This window comes from Pipistrellus kuhlii, unplaced genomic scaffold (genome assembly GCF_014108245.1).
Source record: "Pipistrellus kuhlii isolate mPipKuh1 unplaced genomic scaffold, mPipKuh1.p scaffold_m20_p_15, whole genome shotgun sequence".
Lineage (NCBI taxonomy): Eukaryota > Metazoa > Chordata > Mammalia > Chiroptera > Vespertilionidae > Pipistrellus > Pipistrellus kuhlii.
In genome coordinates, this window is record NW_023425460.1 from 34,315,272 (window position 1) to 34,330,006 (window position 14,735).

General features: G+C 38.8%; 1 protein-coding gene across 2 annotated transcripts in view; it reads right to left on the reverse strand.

Annotated features, from left to right (window-relative positions):
• The window catches only part of CFAP43 (cilia and flagella associated protein 43), a 76,813-nt gene that overhangs the window by 20,014 nt on the left and 42,064 nt on the right, over nt 1-14,735 (reverse strand). For both annotated transcript variants that reach the window (XM_045582068.1, XM_036438954.2), the window contains exons 19-25: nt 14,518-14,595; nt 9,954-10,079; nt 6,518-6,622; nt 5,385-5,501; nt 3,818-4,048; nt 2,094-2,300; nt 128-217 (exon numbers count right to left, since the gene is read on the reverse strand). In XM_045582068.1, the coding sequence (XP_045438024.1) occupies nt 128-217; nt 2,094-2,300; nt 3,818-4,048; nt 5,385-5,501; nt 6,518-6,622; nt 9,954-10,079; nt 14,518-14,595 (954 nt within the window). The remainder of the gene's footprint in view (nt 1-127; nt 218-2,093; nt 2,301-3,817; nt 4,049-5,384; nt 5,502-6,517; nt 6,623-9,953; nt 10,080-14,517; nt 14,596-14,735) is intronic.

Sequence of the window (14,735 nt, forward strand, 5' to 3'; positions counted from 1 at the left end):
GACTCTGCCCATGATAAGTATGTTATATGTTTCTATAGTAGAGTTCAAGAACAACACTATTAAACCAAATTAGGTTCAGGAAACCATAAAGGAATGAGGGTCTTAGGTACTGTGCAAAACTGCATACCTTTGACATAAGCCATTGCTCCATTTTTTGGGCTGCAAGCAATTCTGCTTTGGCTCTTTGCCAAGGAGGAATATGTTTTTGAGCTGAAATCTGAAAGAAGAAAAAAAGTAGTTTTCTGCTGCTCTTCTTACAAAATTCAACCAAACGTTCCTTCTACACACTAAGAAGAGGTTAGAAGATATCAAGGGGATAAAGGGTATATCCAGATTTTACAACCCATTTCTTATATTTGGAATGAAGAGAAGGTCTAAAATGAGAAGGCTAAATGTAACCCCGCCACTCTTCGGAGCATTATCTCAATCCGTTGAGATTCTGCTTCCCGGCATATGTTGACAGTTTGGCTCAAATAAACTCACAAAAATTCTTTTAAAAATAAATAAATAAAATGAGAAGATTGAAAAAAAAACAAAAACAACTAGTTGTTTCTCTATTAGCTGTCTAAATCCATCTCTGTCACTAAAGAAATTAAACAGGGGACCTTATTTAGATGGGAAGCGAAGGATGTCCAAAGAAGTGCCTTCTAAGCCAAATCCTTCAGGATGGAGGTTCTGAAAGGGCAAAGCTTGGGACATTCAAGGAATTGTGAGAATGCAAGAGTGGCCGGAACAGAGCTAGGCAGGGGGAGCAGCTGGAGTGAAGGAAGCCCAGGGTGGGCCATTAGAAAGAGACTTGTGGGTGTTATCCAGAGTGAAATGCACAGCTACTGCAGGGGTTAAGCAGGGAAGGACAGAATGGTTTTTATAAGATCACTCTCCTAAATGCAGCAGGGATTAGCACATGAGAGGAAGCAGTGGGCAGCATTAACTATGAGCATACAAAGTGAGCCTAGAGCAGTAATTTTGACATGGGAATGTTTTTTCACAGTGGAAGGGGATAACAGAACTGCATTGCAAAAATCTCAAATGTTATATTTCCCTTGTAATTGTAAGCAATTTTGACTGTGAGAGAAGCTGGCTGGGGTCCTTTTGTCTTAAGTCTTGTAGCTAGAGTCTGGCTCTGGAAGAAACGACTTCCTGAAACAGGTACTATAGAGTGTAGAGGGCAAGAAGAAGTACTTGGAAGTATAATGATTGAGTTCAAACCCCAACTCTGATGCTTACTACCTTTGTAACTGTGGTCTTCGCCTCTCTGTGCCTGTTTCCTTTTCTGTAAAATGGAGGTAATATTGGTCCCTATTTTATAAACTCTTATAATGATAACTTAGTCTCAATCTATCTAGGGCACTTTGAACAGTGACAGTGTAAGTGTGTGCTGTTACTTCTAAGTGACATCATTTCCTTTTGTCCCAAAGCAATTTAGAGCAATTCATGTGAACAAGGGGTTTTCTTTGAACATTCTCTAGTACTTTTTACTTTTTAGAATTGAAATGTGGTTGTACTTTGTTGTTGTTTTTTTTAAGCATTTCTTATTAATCGCTTCTGTGCCACACACCTTTTAACAAGGCTGTCCAGGAAGCCCCTTTCTTTGGGGCCCACGCTGCCCTGGTGGCCTACAGAATTACTGGAGTGCTGTCACCCTCCCTCCCACAATGGAACCCAAACTCCTGCCGCACAGGCACTGGACACAAGTTGCACCAAGGAGCCCCCTCCCAGATAAATCTGCCATTGGGACTAAGAGATTAAGATCCAGATCAGCTGCTCTCTTCAGTGAGGGAGATACAAAGCAGAAACTTCTGGAAGCTGAAATGCAGAGAGAAGAGGACCAAGAGATGAAGACAGACTCCCAAACTCCCCACCAGACTCCAGTCTGAGGTTCCTGCTTCCTTCAAGACTTGGTGTCCAAATCTCCTCTGAACAATTTGGGTCTCATAAAAAAAATCTTCATTATTGCTGAGGCTACGTCAACTTTTTTTGTTACTGATAACTGGAAATGCTGTCACTTCTAGTAGTACAAACAAAATGAGTAAATAAGAGCCTGAGAAACAGTCACGAGAAACAAAAGAAGAGATAATGCAGCTTGCCAGTACCTCATTACTTGCCACAACAAGGGCTCTCTCTGGCTTCTCACATTCGTCAAATTCTGGTGTCCAGTCTGGTTCTTCCAATTCCAGATCTGAAATAATTTCTTGAATTCTTATATTTCTTTCCTTCACACGTATAATTTCAAACTCTTTTTGTTTAAAAGCAGCATCAAACTCATGATTGAAAACAGTTTTTACCTTGTAAATGATATCCTGAAATATCAATATGTTACTAAAAACATTACATTTTTACTGGTAACACAATCCTACAGCTTTACTTTTCCCACAAAATCATTTTAAGTTTCAGCAAATTACTCTTTCTAAAACAGTTTATATTAAGTCATTTCTTGGTTCATTAACCCACAGTGGTATCCCATATATAAGATTAAGGCAACAACTTATACCACAACCTTCTTCCCAAAATGTAAGTTATAACTCAATATGCTGAAGTGGGGGGTGAACAGTTGGAAATTCTTTTGTATATATTCTTTAAAAATTATCATGAAACATGCAAAAAACAATGTGTAAGTGCTTAAGTTGGGAAATGTCTTTTCTTTGGAACTGTGTTTGGGGGAGATGTAGTGAGGAAGAGATGGCCTATAGAGGTTATTTGAAATCTACTAGACAAGCACAACCACACACAATATTGATCCCATGTACAGTCAGGCTATTCTCAGGTAAGAAGGGGATGTAACCTGGCTAGGTGGATCAGCCAATTACTAAGGTGGCAGGTGGGTTTCAATGACTCATTCCCATCTCTGCTAGGGACAATGGATCAATTCAAAATAGGCTTTGTTTTACTTCAGAGTTTAGTCTCTATATCTATCCTATTGAAGATGAAACCATTAAAGCAGGATGGGAAAATGATCCTCGCAGCTGGCACCAGAATTTATCTTGGGCTAAAAAAGCCTTTTTGTAGGAAAATGGTTTAATAAAGCAGCAGAAAAGTGAGACCTTAAATGCATAGTTCAACAGGCAGCAAAGAGATAACTAAACAGTTCTTATTATAAATGCACCGTAATTTCAGGGGTTGAAGGAGAAGAGAAATAAATAGGAAGAGAGAGCAGAGTAACATGGCAGGAGGCTAGAACTCAAAGTGTAGACATGGCTGAAGGACTTCCAGGATCAGGAATGAATTTTAAATTTCAGACTATTTGCATTGGTGTGATCTCCATCACTGAATTCTCAAAAACATTCCGTAGGCATGTACAGATGTGTCCTGACACTGAGTTTTGTTTGGTGGAAAGTAAGCAGTAGGAGCTTAGAGCCTGAGGGATGCTGCACCTTATTTCTGAGCCCCAGAAGTTATGCAAATCTTAGGGAGGAAATTATATTTCCAAGGTTAAAGGGATAGACAAGCAATTACACCTTGATCATGCAAGGAGGTCCTAATTGACATCGGGGTTTCCTTGAAGATGGCATTCAAAGATTTCTTTTATCTTTGAGCTTATTGAAGATTTAAGTAGAAGAATGGTTTGTTTGTGGTGTCAGGCAGTGTAGGTGTTCTTTAGAAAATCTGTTATCACAGAACCCAATCCAAATGGATGAAAGACACGCTTGTATACAGCTTTGCTTAAAGAACGTGGATATTTAAAGAACATCTGGATATTTCTGTGTATATAAAGACATCACTTGATTGGCATGATATTTCCATTTTTGAATCTTTGTAAGACACCTCATGAGAATTTTTAGAGATTTTCAGGGATAAAGAAAAAATTTTTTTTACCCACTTTTAATAATATAATTTGGTTGATTTTCTCCTCTCTGGAATGAAGTTCCAATTGGCTTGTCAACAAAGAGGCATGTATCCCAAAATCAGTACACAGACTGCCAAGCAGGTAATTGGGCAACCTGGTATCTTTTATTACCAACTCTTCTTCCTCTTCTTCATCCTCCTCTTCATGATGAGGCTTTGTAACCATGGTAATAGCAGACTGAACCTCTATAATTTCCTTTCGTAACTAAATATAGAAAAAGGTGACATGGAAGTTAATAAGAATTCTCTAAAGGGCAATTTTGTGACAACTTAATTGCTTCAACAATCACTTTAAGATGTTAAATTGTCCCGGCTGGTGTAGCTCAGTGATTAAGCGTCGACCTATGAACCAAGTGATCACAATTTAATTTTTAGTCAGAGCATATGTCTAGGGTGTGGGCTGGATCTCTAAAAGGGGATGTGCAGGAGTCTGCTGATCAGTGGTTCTCTCTCATTTTTTATGTTTCTATCTCTCTCTTCCTCTCCCTACCTCTCTGAAATCAATAAAAATGTGTTTTGTTTTGTTTTTTTAAATTGTCCTGTCAACAACTGAATTCAAGTGATGGATAGACTTAAAACTGCTGCAGAAAAGATGAAAGCTTTGGAAACTGATAAACTGTGGGTAAATCAAAAGAGTAGAAATTGTCTTTGCTAGTATGTAATATTTATATTTTGCTGTCAGGATGATAGCTGTTTGTAAATATTTTGAGTCTTTGTTAGAACTTAAGCTTTAAAAATACACCTCTTCATGTTTTACAACTGAACTTGTTCACGCAGGACTGGTGGGTGTAGGTTGAGAAGAATTAAATATATCTTCATTTTATGTTTCAGAAAAATAATGGATGCAAGGTTCTTGCCAAAACAAAACTACACTAGTGGGGCAAGTGTTTTTGTAGTGGTTTGATAGATTGCTGCTTTGTAAAAAGCTGGAATTGCTTTAGGAAAAAGCATAATTAATTCCATCAAACAGACACTACTTCATCTTTGATCAATTATCCTAAAATGCAATCCCTAGAGAGATGAGAAGATAAAAAGAATAGGACATTTCATTCCCAAATCTCATTTTTTAAAGTGTATCTTCACATTTATTTTTTTATTTTAAAAATATACTTTGATTGATTTCAGATAGAAAGGGAAAGGGAGAGAGAGAAAAACATCAATGATAAAAGAGAACCATTGATTGGCTGTTTCCTGCATGCCCCACACTGGGGACCCAGCCCATAACTCGGGCATGTGCCCTGACCCGGAATAGAGCTGTGATCTTCTGGTTCATAGGTCAATGCTCAACCACTAAGCCAAACTGGTTGGGCTATATCCTTACATTTAAAGGCTAGTCAGTGTTGTGTAGATACAGGCTTCTTGATTCTGTGGATTTGATTCCTATATTCATTAGGATATGTTCTACAAATTAACAAAGAATGAAAACATAAATACAGACAATACCTAAATTTATTCTAAATTGTATCCCAACTCAAATCTGTGTGAAGGTTTTGAAATAAAACATATCACTTATATAAACACACATATATTTAAAATTGTACTTTCAAACATTCTGCTTCAATCTTCTTTTGCTGCAAAACCCTCTTCACTTCTTTTAGCTCTTCTTCCGTGCGTTCTTTCATTGGGAAGTTCTCAACCACGACGGGGATATGAAAACACTTGTTGGAAAAACACACAAGAGAAATCCATTTTTAGTGCAAGTGTATGCATCTGGGATGGAATGGGGGATGTTTCCTTTGATGAAAATTAACTCGTAGGTTATCATGCATGAGTGACAGTGAAAATGGAAGCTTTCTTGAAAATAAAACAATATATTCCATTAGTACTGGCGTAAACTTTGTTTAAAAAAACTGTGCTTTGTGAAGGATTTACTTCTGGAGCAGTGGCTCTCAACTGGGAGTTATGCTGCTTGCCCTTCCCCCTCCTCTCCAGCCCCCCAGGGACAACTGGCAATATCTTGAGGCGTTTTTGGTTTTTACTAATGGAAGCATTGGGGGTTTAGCATTGAGGCCAGGGATGTTGCAAAACATCCTACATTCAATCCACAATAAAGAATTATCTAGTCCAAAACTGTTTTTGTGGAACATGCAATCACATAAACATAGTCTGACCATATACTTTATTAACCAAATGGGGTACGGGGCATAATGAAAAGTGAAGAGGGTGCTGTTAATAGTTACTGAGAGATCACAGATATAAACTGGGACTTTGGGTCACCCTACACAAAGAGGGAAACAGGAATCTCAATGAAAAAAGCATGAAAAACAATCTTTTAGAAAATGTGAAGGCAGGCACAGGTAGAAAGGTAAAAAATAGTGTTTAATTTTCAATCTGTGTGGATGGTGAGTGACATTTTGAAACAGACAGATATGAAGATTTGGATGCAGGTAGTATTATAGAGGAAAGAGATGCTAAGACAAATCTTAAGAAGTGCTAACTTGGAAATACACAGAGACTGAGCAGAGAGGGAAGAATGAGACAAGAAAAAGTGACACATCTAGGTAAAATTCAGCACAGAAAAGGGCAAGGTATACTTCGAATACTTTTTATGTATAAATTTTCTTAATGTTCTTTTTAATTTTTTTTTCTGCCATAACTTTCTCATAACTGCCAATGAAATGTCTCACTGGCTAAATTAAGGTGGGTACCTTATATCTGCAGTTATATCTGTTACCTTCAGAGCTCGACCTTTCACAGCCATTGAATTCCAGCATTCTTCTTTAATAATATTAGCCAAATAGCTCTTGGCTAGATTATGCATCTCCACATCTTTTTTTATCTTGAAGAACATAGATGAAACAAAGATAAAAATGAAAATGTGGCCTCTTAAAAAAAAATCTCATTTGTAAATTCACTAAATGTCAGGGCTGCTTATTTAATAGTGATGGAGTTTGGTCTTCTTTCCCCAACACAGTGCTGCTCTGCTCTGCCCACAGCTGCTCTGCACTGGGTAGTCAGCGTGTGTTTGGAGACAGAAGCCACGCTAGAGTGAGGATGGGAACAGGCACCTAACCCACTCTCCCTGCAGAGCAGTCTAGCAGAATGGGCTGGGAGAACCTGGTACCAGAATAGGAAGACACATTCCAGGCCTGAGTGAAGGCAGGGCCAAGGAGGAAGAGCCTGAAGCCTGGTGGGTAGACTGGCACTTCCTTATTCAGATCCTAGTCATGGGATCTTAGCCCTGAAGTCTCAGTTTCTGCAAGTGTGGAAAACAAAAACCTATATTTTTGGATTGTTCCAAAACCAAATAACATTCAGAAAGCCCCTAAATTGGTGCTTATTTGTTATAATAAAAATGGGATCATTTTCAACAGCTTCCTATTGCACTTTTAATTTAAAAAGTGAAATTCTTTACCATGATATACAAGGAATCAATACCTCTCCCACATTCAACGAGGCTCTCTCTCTCCCACAGCCTGTCTGCCTTTCTCTTCCTGGAATACTCTAAGCCACTTTTGCCTCAGGGCCTTTGTTCTTGCTGCTACCATTGCCCATATTCTCTCCCCAGAACTTTGCATAGCCAGCTCCCTCTCTTTAATTCCCAACTGAAATGTTACCCTTTTAAGTGATCTTCTTTTACTACAGAAGTGGATCTCCCACATCTATCACAGCATCCAGTTTGTTTTAATCACACAATATAGAGAGGTTTGTTTATTTATGGTCTGTCTTTTCCACTAGATTAGCCCCATGTAGTTTTATTTACTGTACTAGAGGCCCAGTGGGGTCCGTTGGCCTGGCCTGCAGGGATCAGGCCAAAACCAGCTCTCCAACATCCCCCAAGGGGTCCTGGATAGCGAGAGGGCAGTTCTCGGGTTACGCACCCCAGAACCAGGCTCCCTCCTCTCTCGTTCTGGGTGTGTCACCTGAAAACCGCAGTTGCCAGATCACTGCAGGTTGGCAGCTCCTGCATTGAGCATCTGCCCCTTGGTGGTCAGTGTGCATCATAGCTACTGGCCAGTCGGCTAGTTGTTTGGACTTTTATATAGACTAGAGGCCCAGTGCACAACATTCTTGCACTCAGGGGCGCAGGGTGGAGATTCCTCAGCCAGGCATGCACCCTCTCGCAATCCAGGACCCCTTGCTCCTTACTGCCCACCTGCTCACTGCTCCTTACCACTCGGCTCACTGCTCTTTAGTGCTGCCGTGAAGGTGGGAGAGGCTCCTGCCACTGCTGCTGCATTCATCATCTGTGAGCCTGTCTCTGGCTAAGTGGCACTCTCTTTGTGGGAGCTCACTGACCACCAGGGGGCATCTCCTGCATTGAGCATCTGCCCCCTAGTGGTCAATGCATGTCATAGCATGGCCTATTTGTATATTAGGCTTTATTATAATATATAGGATTTCCAACACCTACAATAGTGTTTGGCAAAAAATAGGTATTCAATATGCATTGTGGAATGAATTGATGGATAGATAAGCAATCATTCAGGTACATTTTATCTTCTTGAATCAGTCTGTTGAGGTCCTTTTGATCTTGATTCTGTTATCCAAATAAATTTTCACTTATCCTCAGCATCATGTCCCCCAATTTGACATATCTGCCTCATTTCTACATAGTCATCCCAATCCTATATAATAAAGAGTTAATATGCAAATTGACCCTCATGCCCTTGCACAACATGGGTGCCCCATGGAGTCAAAGATGGCTGCCACAGATGGCTAGCAAGGGAGGGTAGTTGTGGGTAATCAGGCCTGCAGGGGAGGATAGTTAGGGGCAACCAGGGTGGCAGGGGAGGGCAGTTGGGGGTGACCAGGCCGGCAGGGGAAGGCAATTGGGGGAGACCAGTCCTGCAGGGGAGGGTAGTTAGGGGTGTCTGGGCCTGCAGGGGAGGGCAGTTAGGGGCAAACGGGCTGACAGAGGAAGGCAGTTGGGAGCAATTGGACCAGCAGGGGAGCAGTTATGAGTTGGTCAGGCTGGCAGGGGAGTGGTTAGGGGTGATCAGGCAGGCAGGCAGGTGAGTGGTTAGGAGCCATCAGTCTCAGATTGTGAAAGGGATGTCCAACTGCCAGTTTAGAGCTGTACCCTGTGGGGTTGGGCCTAAACCAGTAGTAGGATATGCCCTGAAGGGTCTCAGATTGGAGAGGGTGCAGGCTGGGCTGAGGGACACAAATTTTGTGCACTGGGCCTCTAGTCATTAATAAACATGTTTAACAGGACAGAGTCCTGATGCATATTATTAGAAACCTCTCTCTCAGAGACATCAGTCTCTGTTTATGTAATTGTTTAACCAACCATGTAATTCACTTACATGTCCTTAAATTCAGCTATATTTCATTCTCTTATTAAGAGTGGGAAATGTGTTCACACATGTACACTCAAAAAAATCAAATATACCATGAATGTCGAGAAAGGGGAAACTTAAGAACATCCAGTATAAAACACAATTAGGGATTTTGCCTAAAATAAAATCAATATGAGTAACCGATGCGATGTGACTGCCACAAAAAGATGCAAAGGCTAAATTAATAGAAGTACAGAATTTTGAATGTACAGGCTTCAGTTTATGCTTTTCTCTAAACTGGACAGATAATAAGTGGAATTCTTTTGTGGGTGCCAGCCTCAAAAAGAATGAAATCAGAGAAAAACTGTGATGATGATGATGAAGCTATTCAAACTACATTATATGATGGTGATAGGAGCTGGGATAATTAGCTGAGACAATACAAGATACCATGGTAATTACCAATCTTCTCTAACCATTTTCAGAGTGGCCATAGAGTTGATGGTGCCCAAAGAATAGAAGAATCAGTGAGAATAGGGAAAATGATTTCAATTCTAATTCAGGGGTAACTCCACAATGTCCAAAGTTGACATGAAGTGGCGGTGGGGATGTCTAAAAATGTTCAAACACATGGTGGAAGATGTTTGGTATGAATATCATGGAAGAGAGACAGACATCAGATGTCTGGCTGGCCTGGATGGTCTTCTTCCTCCTTACCCCCAAATTCGAAAATTCTCTGACTCATTTCACCCATTCACTCTAGGTTTGCTTTATTCACATTGTGTGCTGGAAAAGTTTTTGTTTTATTTGCATAATTCTAGAAAAGTTTTCCTTCCTATTTTCTCTCTGCTTCCTTCACTGTAGTGCTTAAGTCAGATTTTTCCATACCTCTGCCACTTCTCTCTCACTTTCTTTCTGAAGCCAGTCCAGTTCTTCCAGATCTAGGCCAAATTCCCGTTGATCTAATTTTGCAATATTATCTTCTGCTTCATTTTCTTCCATCATGTTCATAACCTGAATTTTAAAATAGGAAAGGATGGTGACAAGTGAAGAATTAAATTTTAAAGACACAGTTTTCCAACCCTTAGATAAAAAACAAATGTTTTGTTTATTTAATTGTAACTACTGGATAAAGAAGTAGGTTATGTGCTTATTGTGATAATCTAAGTTTTAAAGTTTAATCCTTAAAAGCTCATTCATCTATTAATAACCAACAAAATGTATAAAATCATGACTTCATTAAATTATATTAAGGAATTATTGATATTTAGGTGTGCCAATGCTATTATAGCTATGTGTGCAGGAGGCAGCTGGTTGATATTTCTCTCTCATCGATGTTTGTAGCTCTCTGTTCCTCTCCCTTCCTCTCTGTAAAAAATCAATAAAATATATTTTTAAAAAAATAAAAAGAGAGGAAGGAAAAGGGAGAGAGAAACATTGGTGAGAGACAAAAGAAGTATAAGAAAATTAGACCAACATTACTTATGAATAGAAATAACAAAGATCCTAAATAAAATATTAGCAAATGGAATCTGGTGTACTACTTAAAATGACCAATGTCTATCTGAGGAATAGAAAGCATTTGATCGATTTCATAATGAAATTCACAATAAAAACTCTTAGGTAACAAAAGACAGAAGCTACAGCAAGCATCATACTTAAAAGCTAGTAGCATTCCTGTTAAAGTTAGGAAGAAGATATGCATGTTTCCAATCATGACCACTATTATATTAGAAGACTTTGCCATATGACAAGAAAAAGAAATGAAGTATAAAGATTGATAAGGAAAAGACATCTGGTAGTATACCTCCATAATCCAAGAAAATCAACTGATAAAATAGTAGAACTAAAAAGAGAATTTAGCCCTAACTGGTTTGGCTCAGTAGATAGAACCGAACAGTCCCAGGTTCAATTCTGATCAAGGACACATGCCTAGGTTGCAGGAGATTGCGGGCTCAATCCCCAATTGGGGCATGTGGGAGGCAGCCAATCAATGATTCTTTCTCACCATTGATGTTTCTATTTCTCCCTCTCTCACTTCCTCTCTGAAATCAATAAAAAAATATTTTTTTAAAAAGAGAATTCAACAAGGTTATCAGATGTAAAATCATAGCATTCATATACAGCAGTAGTAACCAATTAGAAAATGTAATAGAAAAATATTCCACTCACAAAAGCAAAACACACTATAAGATACTTAAAATATAACCTTAATAAGAAAATTATAGTAACTTTTAGATTATAAAACTTCACTGAAGAATGTTTTTAAAAATTAAATAGATATCTGCTTATATATTACATTTATATAATACATATTACATATAAGATTTATATTATAAATGTATATATTACATATATATAATTTTACATAACAAAGAAATTCCTCCCCAAATCATACTGTGAGCAATATATTCTTGATCAAAATCAAATCAGAGTTTTTCGTGGAACTTGACAAGCTGACTTTAAAATTCAAATGAAAAAGTGTGCATAGAAGGGAACTCCAAGAACATGTCCCTCTACATACAGAGCAAATAAGTTGCAAAAAAAAAAAAAAAAAGTGTGCATAAAGAAGTCAATATTTTTTTTGTAAAAGAAGAGCAAAAGGAGAATTACTTTCAAGATATAAAAATATTTTATAAAGTTATAACAATCAGAATAGTTTGGAATTAGCTCAGGAAAAGATCAATATTCAATTTCAGAATGGAGAGTCCAGAAACAATCTCATATACCTGGAACTCCAGGGATTAATAGAGGAGGAGTTGCAAATCAGTGGAGAAAGGAGGGTCTATTCAATAAAAAGCACTGATGAAATAGGCTATTTATTTGAAAAAATATGAAGTTAGCTCCACACCTTATACCATTCATGAAAATAAATTACAGGTGAAATGAAGGGTATTAGAAGAAAATATGTGAGACATTGGAAGCTCTCCTAAAATCAGACACTAAAATAAAAAGCTATAAATAAAATGATCAATACACCTGGGTCATAATTTTTAAATTGTGCATTTAAAAAAGGCACATTATAAAAGTTGAAAGAAGACCAAATACTTGTAGTATATTAGGCTGAACCATATAAAACAGCAATTTCATGTGGTTCAATCAAATAATAAGGGCCATCTCTAGATTTTTTCCCCATGCACACCTCATGCTCTTTTCCTCTTCCTGGGATGAGATCAAGCAAGACAACCTTAGAAGCCCTGTGAAGAAGCTAGCAGGGTCTCCACCACCCTAGTCTCTGAATGAATGCCTGGAACAGAGCAGCTGCTGCTTTGAACATCTACCCAGAGCTGGTTTTTGAGAAAGAAACTCTGATCTCCTGCTGCTACCACTCAGTGGCTAAACCTAAACAGAAGCTGGAGACAAAGGCTGGCCTCTTGGGGCTCAGAACAGGGTGAGAAAAGGTGGAGAGCAATTCTGTACCAGCAAGCCAAGAACATCCACCAAACATCTCACTGTGCGTAACTGTGAGTTTTCCAAACAGTGGGGATAAAGATAGGATCCTATAAATCTCCAGAAAGAAAAATCTGGTTTCCTACAAAGAGCTGGGAATCAAAAGAGTATTGAATTCTCTAAACCAAAAACTGAAAGCTAGAAAACAATGCAGCAAGTAAAAATTCTGAGGGGAAATTATTGTACACTTAAGCAAATATGAGTGTGAGAGTGGGATAAGGGCATTTTAAGAAAAACCAAGTCTCAAAAAATGTAGCTCCCATGTACCCTTTATCAAGAGCCAACTCTGCCAAGACCGGTTTGGCTCAATGGATAGAGCGTTGGCTTGGGGACTGAAGGGTCCCGGGTTCGATTCCGGTCAAGGGCATGTACCTTGGTTGCGGGCATATCCCCAGTAGGGGGTGTGCAAGAGGCAGCTGATCGATGACTCTCTCTCATCGATGTTTCTAACTCTCTATCTCTCTCCCTTCCTCTCTGTACAAAATCAATAAAATATATTAAAAAAGAAAAAGAAAAAAAAGAGCCAACTCTTAGAGGGGGCAGGTACCATCCACATTGCTATTACATTTGAATGGTATGCCAGAAGCACAGCTACATGATAAATGCTGTCCACAAGCATGGGACAACACAGAAGTCCTGCATAGGAAGCTATTGGAAGGTACACACCAAGAAAACAAAGATAAATGCATGAGACCCCCAAAACAGGGGCTACAAATCAGAAGGCAGGTGAGAAGGTTTCTAGGACAATGGACAAGAGAAGTCCTTAGGACAGCAACTGTGTGCCTGGTCTAGAGAGCAAGGTGCTTAGACTGGATCTAGAAAATGGAAAGCTCTGGAAGGGAGGACACACACAGCTCTGACAGCTTGATTTCCTTAGGTACTTTTATTGAGAAGAGGTTCTTTTTCTAATGTAGCATTTTAAGATAGTTTGAATAGGCATGGCGATCCAAAACAAAAGCAATGATTAATTCCAGGAAAAATAAAATTGTAAAAATGGAAATGTAATTATGATATACCATGTGGCTCAACTCTGAAGAATCTATATATATAAAAGCCCACCTACCAGAACGGTGGAACAACCAGAATGACCAGAACGACCAGTGGCTATGACATGCATTGTAGCAGACTGATCCAGGATCTGACTGACTTCAACATCCCAATTGGGGGAGGGCTGGCCAGCCAATCACCTGCAGCCCCTCCTCCTGGCCGGTTCCACCCCTGATTGTCCTCCAACACCACGATTGGGGGTGGGCTGGCCAGCCAACTGCCTGTAGCCTCTTGCCCCAGCCGGCCTGGCTTAAGGGCTCCATCGGGGCGGGCAGGCCAGACCCCTACCCATGCATGAATTCATGCGCCAGGCTTCTTGTATTTACATAACTATAATAGTGTGCACAGTAAGTATGGATTTATATGTATGCTGTAGTGATGGGGGTGGAGGGTATAAAAGAACCTAAATATTCATCTACCATACCAGTAATCCCATAGTTATTGTTAAAATAGAAATATTAAGAGATAACAGTATCAAGAAAACTATTTAGAAAGATGGAGGTAAATATGCAAACAGAAATGTTGAAGAATTGAAAACAGCCTTCAGAGTATAGAAGTCATAGTGAAAAAAAGTAGGGCAGGTGCTGCTTTAAAATCTTATTTTTAGTTATTTAACTCATTACTTAACTTTTTAAAATTGTAAACACATAACTTGTATTAAAATAATTATTAAAAAGTAAGATAAAGTATTTATCTTACTTTATCTTACTTTTTAATAATTATTTTAAAGTTATGTGTTTTTAATAAAGTATTTTGGAGAAAAAAACCACTGTTTATATATAGTACAGTAAGGTAAAATTTCTAACCTGTTGAAGTACTCCAGAAAACTGAGCTTACATACAGGCAAAAAAGAAAATGGGTATAGCTTCTCATGCTGTATTGAACAAAATAAATGTCAAAAAGTGATTTTAGAATGAGAGTCAACTGTATTAGTATATGAAACCACAACACTTACAGTTTTAGCAAGTACTTTGATTTCTCTTTTTATCTCCTTCCTTTTCTTGGTAAACTGTTTAACCTCCTTTTCGATGGCCTGAAATGGGACAAGTTTATCACTTAAATAGGCAAGAGAAATTATAGAGAGGCACACACACACACACACACACACACACACACACACACACACAGATATATACACAGGTACAGATAGATATGTAATAGATAGCACTTCTC